This window comes from Taudactylus pleione, unplaced genomic scaffold, assembly GCF_031769625.1.
Source record: "Taudactylus pleione unplaced genomic scaffold, aTauple2 ptg000639l, whole genome shotgun sequence".
In the NCBI taxonomy this organism is placed as follows: Eukaryota; Metazoa; Chordata; class Amphibia; order Anura; family Myobatrachidae; genus Taudactylus; species Taudactylus pleione.
Window position 1 is genome coordinate 647,035 of NW_028285041.1, and position 13,329 is coordinate 660,363.

The 13,329-nt window shown below is 44.3% G+C and overlaps 1 protein-coding gene across 1 annotated transcript in view; it reads right to left on the reverse strand.

The window, feature by feature from the left end:
• Positions 1-2,761: 2,761 nt before the first annotated feature.
• Positions 2,762-13,329, reverse strand: part of GDNF (glial cell derived neurotrophic factor) — a 46,726-nt gene continuing 36,158 nt past the window's right edge. Inside the window, exon 3 of the mRNA XM_088455000.1 lies at positions 2,762-4,440. Within this exon, the coding sequence (XP_088311126.1) occupies positions 3,962-4,440 (479 nt within the window). The 3' untranslated portion in view covers positions 2,762-3,961. The remainder of the gene's footprint in view (positions 4,441-13,329) is intronic.

The following is a 13,329-nucleotide window of genomic DNA, read 5'->3' on the forward strand; positions in this document are numbered from 1 at the left end:
CAAGTTCTATATTGTACTTTTTTCAGCTGTGATTTATTCTTCACATCTGCACCTGATTTATTCCTGAATGCTACTTTCAAGGACATATAACAGTATGAAAATAAGTTATTGTATTAACGTATGCTATTTATCAACAGCTGGTGAATTTTAAAGTGAATTCAAGCTTACAAAAAAAAAATCTGTATTTTTTTTTTTTTTAAAGCAACAAAACGTACTGTGGGCCTGATATGGACTGGATGGTTTACATACAAGTCCAACAGTGTGTGTACCTCGCATGTGCCAGGGCCGCAGTGTGCATGTGCTACGATGCCACTGCGACCCCAATTGCAGTGACCTGCGGACACTTGGGGCAGGGGCGGGGAATGGGCGGAGACGGAGACCATTTCCCAAAACGGAGGCAAGGGGCTGGTTTTGCCTTTAAAAGACAAAACCAAGTTTTAAATTATTACCTCTTTAAATCTATTGGCTCAATTGCCAGAATTGCACCTCTGTGCACCTCGTAAGCTATATATATATATATATATATATATATATATTTTTTTTTTATCACACTCATTCACAACAGGTGAAATGTCATATTTTTTTTTCAGGTTATCTGTATTGGGCATCCTTATTGAATGGAAAGAAAGTGAATTATTCAAGGGGGGCATTGGATATTATCAGGTAACATCAGGTATTAGATAATGTTTGATTGGATCCTGAAGAAGTAACATTGAACATTTGGAGACCTTTTAAAACAGGAAAGCAATGGATAATTATCAAACCGTGGCCCAGATTTATCAACGAGTGATATTCTTGTTATCACACATAACTAATCTTAAATGGCGCTCCAACCAATCAGCTCCTAACTGTCATGTGTTTGAAAAATGACAGTAAGGAGCCAATTGGTTGGAGCACAAGATTAGTAACGGGTGATAACAAGAATATCACTCAGAAAAGACACAGTTGGGAGTTGCGGCAAAATATTATTGACTGTCTTCTCTACCTAGGGGGCTTAAAAAGCACATTTCTACTTACTGTATCTCTCTGCTCACTGATTATACAGAATATGGGGGTGAGGAGAGTAGAAAACTCCCCAGCCGGACCCAGCAGCCATACTTTCAGCAATTTACTCATTGTATTCGCAACCAGGGTCCTTGGCGTACAGAATTTGCTTCTGCTTATTTATATCGCACCAACATATTCCTTAGCATCGCACAATCTTGATCTCTGGTCAGAATCAAACCCAAGACCATGAAACCAGTGACAGCAGTACTAATCACCATGCAACCATGCCTTCTAGGGGCAGATATAAGAGCGCAGTTGGCAAATTCCTAACAGAGCTCTCGGAAAACATGACATGTGCAGCTACTTGCTCACATAAAGACAATTCATTGTATTGTGGACAATTATCTTTTGTGTCTGTTGATGGTAAAAAAGGAAAAAATTATTTGCGCCATAATGTGATTGGTGTGTGATCGCTAGATTTAGAGAGCTAGCTCTCAGGGTGAGAATTTGACAGCATTGCTAGCATTTTCGAAAGAGGCTGCAGAAAGGATCTTCTGCTAAGGCCAACAGAGACATTGTAGTCCCCAGACTGGGCGAGTGCATTTTCTTATCTACTGCATCTCACCTTATTATCCTTTAATGCAGTGGTGGGAAACCTTTTTTTCTGCCGAGAGCCATTTTGATATATATATATATATATAATATTATTCATGGGCCTGGTGCAGGCCACGCCCCCTACATTCGACATCACACGGGGGGCGGGGCCACAAGCGCCGGTGATTACAGCAATGCCTGGAGCATCCTGAGGATGCTCCGGGGAGCTGTAAGGGCAGCGGTGTGACCGTCTGAAGCGTTCTAAGGATGCTCTGTTGGGCACTGCTGCATAGATTTTGGCTGCAGGGTGCCATTCTAGGCACCCTGCTAGCCAGATGAGGCTAGCAGAAAAAAGCTCTGAGAGCCAGACCAAATGATTCCGAGGGCCTCCCCATCCCTGCTTTCATGGTTCATATACAATTTTTTAAAACGAACAAAAGCAGTGACATATATGACAATTTACCCCTATCTCTATTACACAGTTTCTGGACAATATATTTTGCAAATTGCATTCAATGGTTTCCTTTAATCTAGCTCCAATCAGTTCCCTTGTAATCATATGTTACAAAAACTGTGAAGAATTTTCCTTCTTTTAAATAAAACAAAAACATCCAAGACACAAACTACCCTCCTAACAGGTCCACAGGTCGACTTCAAGCCAAGAAAACAAAAGGGTAAAGTGAGTGATTCTACAACTACCAAACATACTTGTGCTTGCATCTATCTCACTTGAGAAAACATGCTTTGCTTTGGCACCATCAAAGAGAAATTGTAATAAATATGAAAAAAAAGAGACATTCATAACTGAACTGTAATAAATAGCAATAACTTAATTATCAATAAATATCTTTTATATTTATGTATCTGAGTGGATGCATGGCATCGAGTAGTCTGCTTGGTCTAATGGACCAATTACCAATGTACTGTAACAGAAAAAAAAAAAAGAAAGAAAATTCTACTGTAAACCCCAAAATACATTTATAATATGTTTCATGTTGAGTCAAATTCTATCTGTGGTTTTCAGAGCAGCCCTCGTGGAACCTCTAATAGGCCGGTAATTCTCAATATGTTTTGGCCACATTCTAGTTAACTTGATGCGGTCATTTGTATTAGATATTGCCGTAAGGATTGTTTTCAAAGATTTTCCTGAGTACTGGGAAAATATGAAGGTATCCGTGTTCCTGGCGAGCCATCCACATGTTTCATGCAGGTGACTGTTGGCTAGTCAAGGACTCAAATGGATTAGCTACGGCAATGCAAGGTCACAATTTTGCCCAATTTTCCACATAGTGGCTTATTTTTTAATTAAATAATTATTATATAAAAAGGACTAAAGTGGAACTCTATTAGGTTAGCTCTGATTGGTATGGTGCATACCAAGATGGTGATGCTCCGATAGACCAAGCCTTTGTGTCCACGTGCAGATCTCTTGTGTCCATGTTCAATAGGCTCTCACACCTCCATGGCTAAAGTGGACAGATGCAGCTGTTCAGCACTCACGCCAAATGACATGATCATCTGAGGCCCAAACAATGTTGCTGGATGATGACCAAGCAACAGAAAGACATGTTTTTGACCTAAACAGACATTAATAGGGAGTAGTGCTCATTCGTGGCCAAGAGCAGATTGTGGCCAATATGGTTTAAAATCTACCAAAGTGGTCAACAGGATTTCTGCACGTATGGACTAATGTAAGCTAAGCTCTGATTGGTTGATCTGGGTTACAAGCAGCCACATTACTAAACAAGCATACCCGAGTTCCACTTTAGCCCATGTCCATCCATTCCAGGACAACAACCACACTTATCTATTAAAGATGTCATTAAATGGAAGTTACACTATGGTTTACAGTTACTCATAGATTGTACTTAAAATTACTTCGAAGACTGTTTGGTACTATATGTCTATGGACTTAAGGTGAGCTGAAGTAACGTGTACTATAGTAGCAAATATTTTAATTAAACCCAGGAATACAGAGCTAATAGATTATGTAATACATTTGTCATGTTGAACAAAAATATACAGAAAAAAACCTGACATGCACGATGTATAAATGCCTGTGTTAAAAGCTGGTAACTGACTTTTTTCAGTCAACACTGCTGGTGAGTCAGATCATATATGAAAATAGGTCCTCCCTGCAAGAGCATTGTCCAACTTCTGCTGTTAAAATTACTCTTGGAGAGGTGTTTTTTTTTATTATACCTCTTGCGCTTGCTGGACAAGTGCCTCAACAAGTTTCAATGACAACTCCATGCCCAAGCATCCTTGGTCCTCTTCTCCATTTCTGTCCTCGGGAGACCGCAACGGGAGCCTTGATCCCTTCCTTTGCCTTATTTCAGGAATGCGATGCACACTGCCACATGGCCATACACAAACAACATCAAATACAGCCACATTTCTTCGCGGAATGTTGTTTCAAGGTGTGGTAATCTAGATTTTCATCCAAGAATGAAACATCGTCATCGAATGAAATCGGCCTACAACATGCTTGTTTCACTTTGTCATTAACTAACTTTTTCTTGATCGTCAAGTTTTTTAGAATTTGGTCGTAAGTTGTCTCGGGGTTGTTGCAGGACCCACTGCAGTACCTAAACTTTAGTTCCTCCTTCGTTTCATAGCCTAATCCCAAATCCGTCACATTCAAGTGTATCTCCCGGAGGACGCAACCTCTGTTTTTCCGCTTTTTGTCCTTGCTTATTTTTTTACTGGAATTCTGAGTGCCTGTCGAAGCAACATGCCTCCCTCTGTCTCGCCTGGAGAGAGTTTGCTTGTTGGATGACCTCCGAAGTCTTTTTATGGTGTCTTGAATAAATTCCAAAACATTATCAAACTGGTCTGGATAGTCCTCATGTATTTCAGCTGCATGTTTGTATAAGGGGAGAAGAAAAAATTTTTTAAATTAAAATATACCACAAACAACTGCAAAGTAAAAACTATGTTTAAAAGCATGAATGACAGGGGGCTTGATTGAGAGTTGTACCCTATGCCGATGTTTTTGCAGTCGAGCGATTATAGGCCATCTGCGCATGCATCTGAGTCACACTGCGCATGCGTCAAGGTACATTACCATAGTCGTTTGCGTCTCACCCTGCGACTGCGATCCTGTACGCAAAGGAATATGGCTCCTGCATCTCAATTTTCATGGCCATATTGAGGCACCATAGACTCAAACATGGCTGCAGCAATAGAATAATCTGTGGCGATACTGCTTTTTTGTATGTAAATGCTGCAACATTTTACACAGGATTTGCAAAGCCGTAGGTGGGCATCTCAATGTATCTCCCGATGGCTCCAATATTTGGCTATTTTCGCATTGCAGCTTTTTACACAGATGCAGCAGCGTCATTAGCCTACAACTCGGAATCAGGCCCAGAATAATCTGTGGACGATACTGCTTTTTTGTATGTAAATGCTGCAACATTTTACGCAGGATTTGCAAAGCCGTAGGTGGGCGTCTCAATGTATCTCCCGGCGGCTCCAATATTTGCATATTTTCGCATCGCAGCTTTTTACACAGATGCAGCAGCGGCATTAGCCTACAACTCGGAATCAGACCCAGTTTGACTTAATGCTTTCTTACTCGTGGCCAGAGAATAAAAACAGTTTAATTTTAAATTCCTTTATCTGATACTGATTTCATAAACTCCATGTGTAGGAGTAATTACTTTAAGTATTCCCAATATACAGTCTCAAAAAATTAATTATGTTTAGCATTTCAATAAAGATCTGAAGAAAGATGTGATTAAAGTGATATAGAATTCTGAAATAAATATACAGCCGTATATAGGGTACAGGTAAGACTGAGAGGACCCTAACTTAGCATATTGTTACGCTTTATTTACATTGTGCTACAACATTTTGTAGAGCCATAGTGTATGGTAATACATCGCCAGACAAAGAATGAGACCGAGATGGGATTAACATGAATACTGCACAGGAGACATAACGAGTAATGTATATACACTTTATACAGTATATAGAAAAGGAATGATACAAGGACACACAGATGGAAGAGGTTGAAACCGAGAAGACATTAGGTGATGGCATTGCTTATAACAGCTTACAGTCTAATGGTGAGGGAAATGCCTGAGACAAAATGGGTGACACAGCAAGAATGTGGGCAGAGGCAAGCTCTTCCAGCAGAGAAAGGTGGGAGACTAGAAGGCTTTGAAGACCTCGTGGGTTTCCAGGGTGTTCTTAAAAAATGTGGAATCTGGTGTACAATCTGATTAGGTATAGATGCGTTTTTTACGTAGGTGGGGAGCAGCACAGAGAGTTGGACATTATTGATGGGAAGTTACTCCTTGTCAGAGCAGAGACTGCAGGAGGAAGCGTGGGGTGATATGAACTCAGAGATGTCGGGTGTGGGGGTGTAGAAAGAGGACTTTTTAAGTGAGTGTGAAAACTTTGATTTGGACTCTACGGGGGACCAGTGAAGAGAGCGGCAGCTGGGCGAGGCATCAGTGAAGGGGAGGGAGAAGAATATCAGTCTCAGTCTTGCTGTGGCATTGAGAATAGATTGAAGTGGGGCAGATGGGGGAGGAGGAATCAGACTAGCGGAGGTTGCAGTAGTCAAGAGGGAAATAATTGCAGGATTAGAGTTATGATAGCATCAAGGGTGAGAAGGGGTCTTAATCTGGTGGTTTAGATTTTTAGAGAGAGACTAGATATGGGGATTGTAGCAGCGGGTGGAGTCAAGGATGACATTCAAGCAGTGGACGTGATGATTAAGATGCATAGTACTTCTAGAGATGAGGGGCTTTTGGAGACTCTAGAAAGGGAGAAAATTAGTTCTATCTTAGACATGTTTAATCTTAACTTCTTAAGGTAGTATTCAGGGGCGTAACTAGGTATTTAAAGACCCCATAGCAAAAGTTTGTAAGGGCCCCTATATACCACCCAATGGTGAAAAATGTATATAACACATGTAACTTTGACAAGGAAGATTGGCCGCCCTCAGCTCTGGGCCCCATAGCAGCTGCACCCCTTGCACCTATGGTAGTTACGCCCATGGTAGCATTGTGACATGCAGTAGGGAGGCAGAAGTACAGTATACTAGAAAAGACAGGAAGGGAAAGTATTACAGTCTGCATTCAAAGCTTGCAGTATGATTCTGCTTTTCTACCCTGCACTTTACCAGAAGCCGCTGGAAACATGTCGCTGCGTAAATCATGTCTCATAAATAACTAAATATCATGAACATCAGACCTGTAAACTGACCAATAACAAATAGTCTCCTCTTGTCCCACATACAAACAGCACCACCCACCTCAATTAACAAACGTTTCCACAGGTGGTACGGTATCCTGGTGATCAGAATCCAGGCGGTCACAATGCCGGCTCCGGAAAACAGACGGTCAAAATCCTGATGCATGTTGGTGAGTATTCTAACCTTAATTCACCCCTCCTGCAGCCTAACCCTGTCCCTTCCCACAGGTTAACACTAGCCCTCCCCCTAGTACCTAACCCCAAACCCCATAATACTCACCGTCCGGATTCTGACTATCGGGATTCCGGAGTCGAGATTACGGAGCCGGCATTGTGACCATTGGTTTCCTGACCGCCGATACCACAGCTGAACTTCTGTCTACTCTACGTTTTGGGCTGTTTCCCTCAGCACTTATGATAAAAAAAGGTTTTATTTGACAATATCATCATTAAATTTATATCTATGTGGAGCCACCAACTGTACGTTGTGCAGCACAAGGTAAATTACAAATAGTATAACAGTCTGTTTATACAATATTATAAGACACAATACAATATAACACCCATATTATCCTCTATCTTAGATTAGTAAAAGCTTATGCATCTCATAAACCTACGTAGGTGTGCTTAAAATTAAGCAAAGAGTGTCACAGACAAAGCAACAGAAAACTGCTGTGGAAGATGCCATTATTCATTTTAAACTACTAGAATACGATCAATGTATTCACCATTTGTGGGAACTAATGCTGGAGCCACCAAGGAGGAGACCTAAACAAAAGCTCAATAGTGTGTAAGCATTTTTGGAACAAATTGCAGCCATGATGGACTGACCATGGCTTACTAGTACAATAGAAAATGTTCTTTGGCAACTAATACCCCTTTCAGATATACAACCCGGGAAATTTCCTGCTCAGACCCGGGAATTTCTCCTGTGCAAATTCCCGGGTATTTGGTCGAGACCCCCCTTTCACACTACAGTGTCTACCTGGGAAATTCCCAGGTAGACCCCTTTCAGACAAGAGCAGGGTTTTTCTGCTTACCTGCCTCTTCTCTGCCGTCTGCTCCTCCTAGTCTATCCCCTCTCTGGCTGATGATGTCATCATTCAGCAGCCGGAAGCCGGCCAATCATAATGCAGATTTTTTTTTTAATTATTATAATTCTTTTAAAATTTATTTTAATTCCCTGGTAGTCCAGTGTGAGTGCGGGCGGCCCGCTGTGGCACAGCCGGCCGGCACTGGTGAGCAGCAGCACTGAGCGTCCTATAGGACGCTCTGTGCTGTCAACTACATGTAAAAGCTGCATGGTGCTGCCCGGCAGTAGGAAATTCCCGAGTAGCACCATTCAGACAGAAGCAGGGTAATTTCCCGGGACTTAAGTCTCGGGAAAAACCCTGGTCGATTGCAGGGGTGGCTACCCGGGAAAGTGTTCCCAGGTAGGTACCTTTCAGACAGACACGGCTACCCGGGAATTTGGCTGAGGCAGGCCAAATTCCTGGGAATCTCGAGATGTCTGAAAGGGGTATTAGTGAAAGACCTTTTACTAAATTAAATTGGATGTCAGAATTGGAAATCATGACCTCTGTCTGTAGAGATTGTGCTACCCACATCAAGTAATAAGTGGAGATCCCTCTCCCAGAATTACACTGCACCCGAATTGTCACCACCCAATACAGCTGTATGCAGCATTCAAACTGCTAGGAACAGGATCTGTGTAGAAATGGAGGAAGCAGATTGGCTGGTTAAGACTCTTGTTTAATCAGGTGTCACCTTCACTACCTACATTTCTAGTAATATAATGATCACAGCCAATCCAATCCTCTAAGCATTTAATCTTCAAGGTGCCAGATATACAGGTGGCATTGACAGTGATAATACGTTAATTGTAAGGTATATGGAAAAGCACAGACAGGCATTACCTACAGAGGATGTCCATAGGTGGAGACCTCATTTAATATGCAAGAGCTCATTTCATATGCAAGAGATGCAAACATCTTTCAGGTAATTATAAAATTATAATTACATAGTATATAGCAACCTTTGAACACTCAGTGGTAAGAAGTTGTTTAATATTTTCACATGAATGTTAATTTTAGGAACCTGAGCTGCTTAATTCATACATTTATGAAATCACAGAGAAGTAATTTTGCAGTGAGGATCATTAATGTGAGCAGGAAACACCATGTGGCATGTGAGCTAGGGGCACAACAGTGTAACGTAAGGTGGACTTGGGAACTGTGGTATAATGTGATCTGGTGGCCCTGTATGGCATAATGTGAACTGGGAGCACTGAGTTGAATAACGTGAACTGGGAGCACTGAGTTGAATAACGTAAACTGGGAGCACTGAGTTGAATAATGTGAACTGTGAGCACTGAGTTGAATAATGGGAACTGGGAGGACTACAGTGTGACATAATGTGGACTGGGGCACTGTGGCATAATGTGAACTGGGGGAAACGGCTGTGGTGCAAATCCGCCAATGTGCATACAAAGACCCACTATCGGAGCACCATTGGTGCACCATCGGACATTTCACCTGCCTATGGTAGACGCAGAATGTCTGCGTGATCATGGCCGCTGGTGTCAGTGCGACATATGCCTTTAGACTCAGTCACTGATACTGACACGCCCGCGACTGCTAGCCACTTCCCCAGTTACTGCCCAGAAACTCCCATTGAAATGGCTCTCCATATGACTTCCATCTGCATCTCCCGGGGGAAAATATCAGGACACATGCACTGAGGTAAAACATGCTTTACCTGCACCGAGGTAAAACATGCTTTACCTGCACCCACCTCTGATCAAACCCAGGGCCTGATTCAGAGCCGGACGCTCTGACCAGAGCGCTCGCTCTGAATCAGGGCCCTCCTACCTAAACTTGGAGAGGCCTCTTGGACGCTCGCATAGCTGTGGGTTACCACCCACAGTTTATGCGAGCATCCATGATGATGACCATCATGACCATCGGGCTTGCGACGAGACCCTGCGGTAGGGTCTCGGTGACCGCAAGCCCTGAAGTGATTTTGGCTCTATCAGAGCCAAAATCACTCCCACTGACATCACTTCTCTGTCGCTCCCCGGGTCTCGCGCATGCGCACGACGGAGCTCCCTCTGTCATGCGCATGTGCACTAGGGCACCATCGACCCGCTTGCGAGCGCTCAGCACTCGCGAGCGGGTCTGAATCAGGCCCCCTGTATGCAATGTGTACTGAGGGCACTACTGTATGCTCAACACATCTGTGGTTCTGGGAGTATTTACACATTTATACTTTATGATAACATCATCATCTTTATAGGACAGAGCATAGCCTCTAAGCCTCATCCCCATTTTTAATTGGCCCACGGCCCGGCATCCCCCAGTAGCGATGGCCACTGAGGGGGTGCAAAACATTGATGGTTCACCATAGATGGTTTGTGTGCCATCAATGGTAACCACAGATGGGCCCATCGATGGACACCCCATCGATGATCATCCCTAGCCTGAGGGCAGCACAGCTAGGCACACCCCCAGTATGATGAAAAGTGACCCACAGCTATACGAGCGTCCAGGAGGACGCTCCAGAATTATGGAGGGCGGCCCTCATTCAGAGCGTGCGCTCTGCTCAGAGCGTACGGCTCTGAATGAGGGCCTTGGTTCAGAATCCTTTGGACCCACCTAATGACTAAGTAGGCAAAAAAATATACAAAATTACCCTGATTCCCCCTAATGACATGTCATTTTTGGGATGAAAATTTATAAAGTGTTGGAAAATGGGTATAAAGTACTGGGTCAGGTATTTTGGGTGCTGTATGGATGGGTACAGATGTATTTAGGATTGCAGGTGGCTGCAGCAGGTGTATTGTTTAAAAATTTTAAAACTGCACTTTATAGACACAAAAATATACTAGAACCCATTTATATGTACCATCAAAATAATTCCAACTATTATTTTTTCCCCCAAAAAAATTGCATTATATGATTTTTCAAATATGCATATAACAGCCATTTGACTCAATTTAAGAACCCAAAATACTATGATTAGGACGGGATACGGTCAAAGTGCCGTCTGACTAAGTCCCGGCGTCTAAATACCGACGCGGGACTAAAGACTAAGGGCATTGAAATCCCGACACCGGTCTATATCCCGATGATGGAATCTAGATAGACAGCTTCCTGAACGAAGGTAAGCCGGGCAGTGTTAGGGCTTAGCCACGGGGGGGGGGGGAGGGTTAGGTGTAGGGACCCCCAGGGGGACTTAGGGTTAGGCACCACCCCAGGAGGTTTAGGGTGCGGGGAGGGAGGGGGGGGTTAGGTTTAGGCACCCCTGGGGGGAGGTTAGGGTTAGGCACCACCCCGGGAGGGTTAGGTGTAGGCACCCCCGGGGGAGGTTAGGGTTAAGTAACACCGGGAGGAGGTTAGCGATAGGCACCACTATTGGGAGAGTTAGGGGGGGTGGGGGAGGGGAGGGTTAGGGTACTTACCAGCCCCAGACGGGATCTTCAGCATACGGGCTTGCGGCATCGGGATTTAGTCAGACGGCTTCCCGGCTGTTGGCATTTCATACCCAACCCATTTGGACTATTAATACACTTCTATATTGATTTCCAGGGTCAGTTAGGCTTTTTATGGGGTACAGACTGACTTCCCCAAAATATGATGCACTTTTCGCTAGTTTCGCCATATACAGGTTTTGCAATTGAATAGGGCGAAAAGAGGGAGCGCACATTGTGAAAGTGCGCAAAAAAGTTTGCTTCAAAACTGGTGTATGAAGCGAGAACATCTCATCGGTAAATTATTTTCGCCGATCTCGACTTTTTGCTTCTAATTCAATTTGGCCCTAAGTAGTAGGAATGTTCTGTGCTTGACATAAGCTGTGTAATAAAGACCATATGTCTGACGACTGATCCACACAGTGAATTATGTTACAAGTATTTTGGTATCGTATCACTCATTACATTCCATAAGCAAACAACACAACTCTCTTACTAATAAGTGTTACTGATGAAAAACCGCCCCCTGTTCTGTAGCAGGGATATTTTGCTGTTATGCTGGGATGGAGAATGGGGTGCATAGGAAATGGTACAGATACACCTGCAGAATTCCAGCTCACACTTGCTACAAAAATAAAGCCAACTTTGTTTTCTCGCATTCGGAGGAGTGCCCAGAGGGGAGATGCAGCTGATTGCTGATTGGTGCTTCTCATCATTAGGACACGCCCCTTTCTGGATAGTGCAGCAAATTGCGAGTCTGTGGAGATGGGGCAATGCCAAAATGAAAAATATCTCATAGAACTGCATCATATTGGTCCCCCCCCCCTCACGATTTGCTGCATTACGCTCCTCGTCCTGCCCATTTCACTTCCTGAAAATTTGGGAGACTCCTGGATGTTCTGGTAGAGTAGGTAAGTACAGTATGCATCAGTTGCAAGTGGAGATACAACCAAGATGCATATAGCCCCTATATTCCCTTCCACGTGGGCATACACATAGACACCAGGGTTATTTTTTTTTTTTTGAAGCCAGAAAACCTGCCAGTATGTTTTTGAAGTTTGGGAGGAAACAAGAGCACCTAGTGGAAACCCACGCAAACTCAGGGAGAACATACAAACGCCACACCGATGGGCCATTACCCAGGAATTGAACTAATGACATCAGTGCTGTGAGGTAGTAGTGCTAAGCCACTGTACTGTCCATGCTGCCCACGTATGTGCGCTTGGTGTCAGAGCATTTGCCGTGTGAAAAATGCGCAAAATATGCTTTGCAAAAGAGGGCACGTTCAGCTCTGCAATAGCTCCTATAGGTCACTGATCCACGTGGAGGAGCCACACAGGGGTTTTAAACAGGGCTGTGTTTACACAATTGGAGGATGTAAACATGGGACATTCTATGTTGGATACACACTGTACAATATAACGTTCGTACAGCCGACAAACGATATATTGTTCAGTGCATCTGTGGTTGTGCACATGCAATATGTCTATGAATGATGTAGTTCACAGATATATTGTGTCAGCAGGGGCGCTGAGAGGGGGGGGGGGGGCGGGTGCAAATTACCCGGGCTTGCTGGAGGGGCCCGGCGGGGGCCCGGGTCCAGCACCGCTCCGCCTCCCTCCTAGATTACAGCAGCCCAGCACACGCTGCCAGGGGTGCCGAGAGGGGGGGGTGCGGGTACAATTTACCCGGGCTCCGGCTTTCAGAGGGGCCCGGCGGGGACCCGGGTCCGGCGCTGCCCCCCCTCTCTCCTCTTTCCCTCGCAGCAGCCCAGCACACAGCATGTGTTTGGATGCAGTGGGAGATTGCTCGCCTGTGGGGGGAGGAGTGATCACACTGATCGCGCCCCCCCTGGCTTTGCACCATGCCGAGGGGCTCACAAAAGTGTGTTTTTTTTCTTCTCAAGGGGGTGTGGCCATGCCTCCCGCGATTAGGCCACGCCGCCTCTTTACCTGGGCCCGGCGGCGCTCTCTACGGCCCTGTGTGTCAGCTGTGCCGATAAATATTATGCGCCTCTGCCAGTTTGTACGGCCAACCAACCGGTTATGTTGGCCCGAAGGAAAAGCTGACAA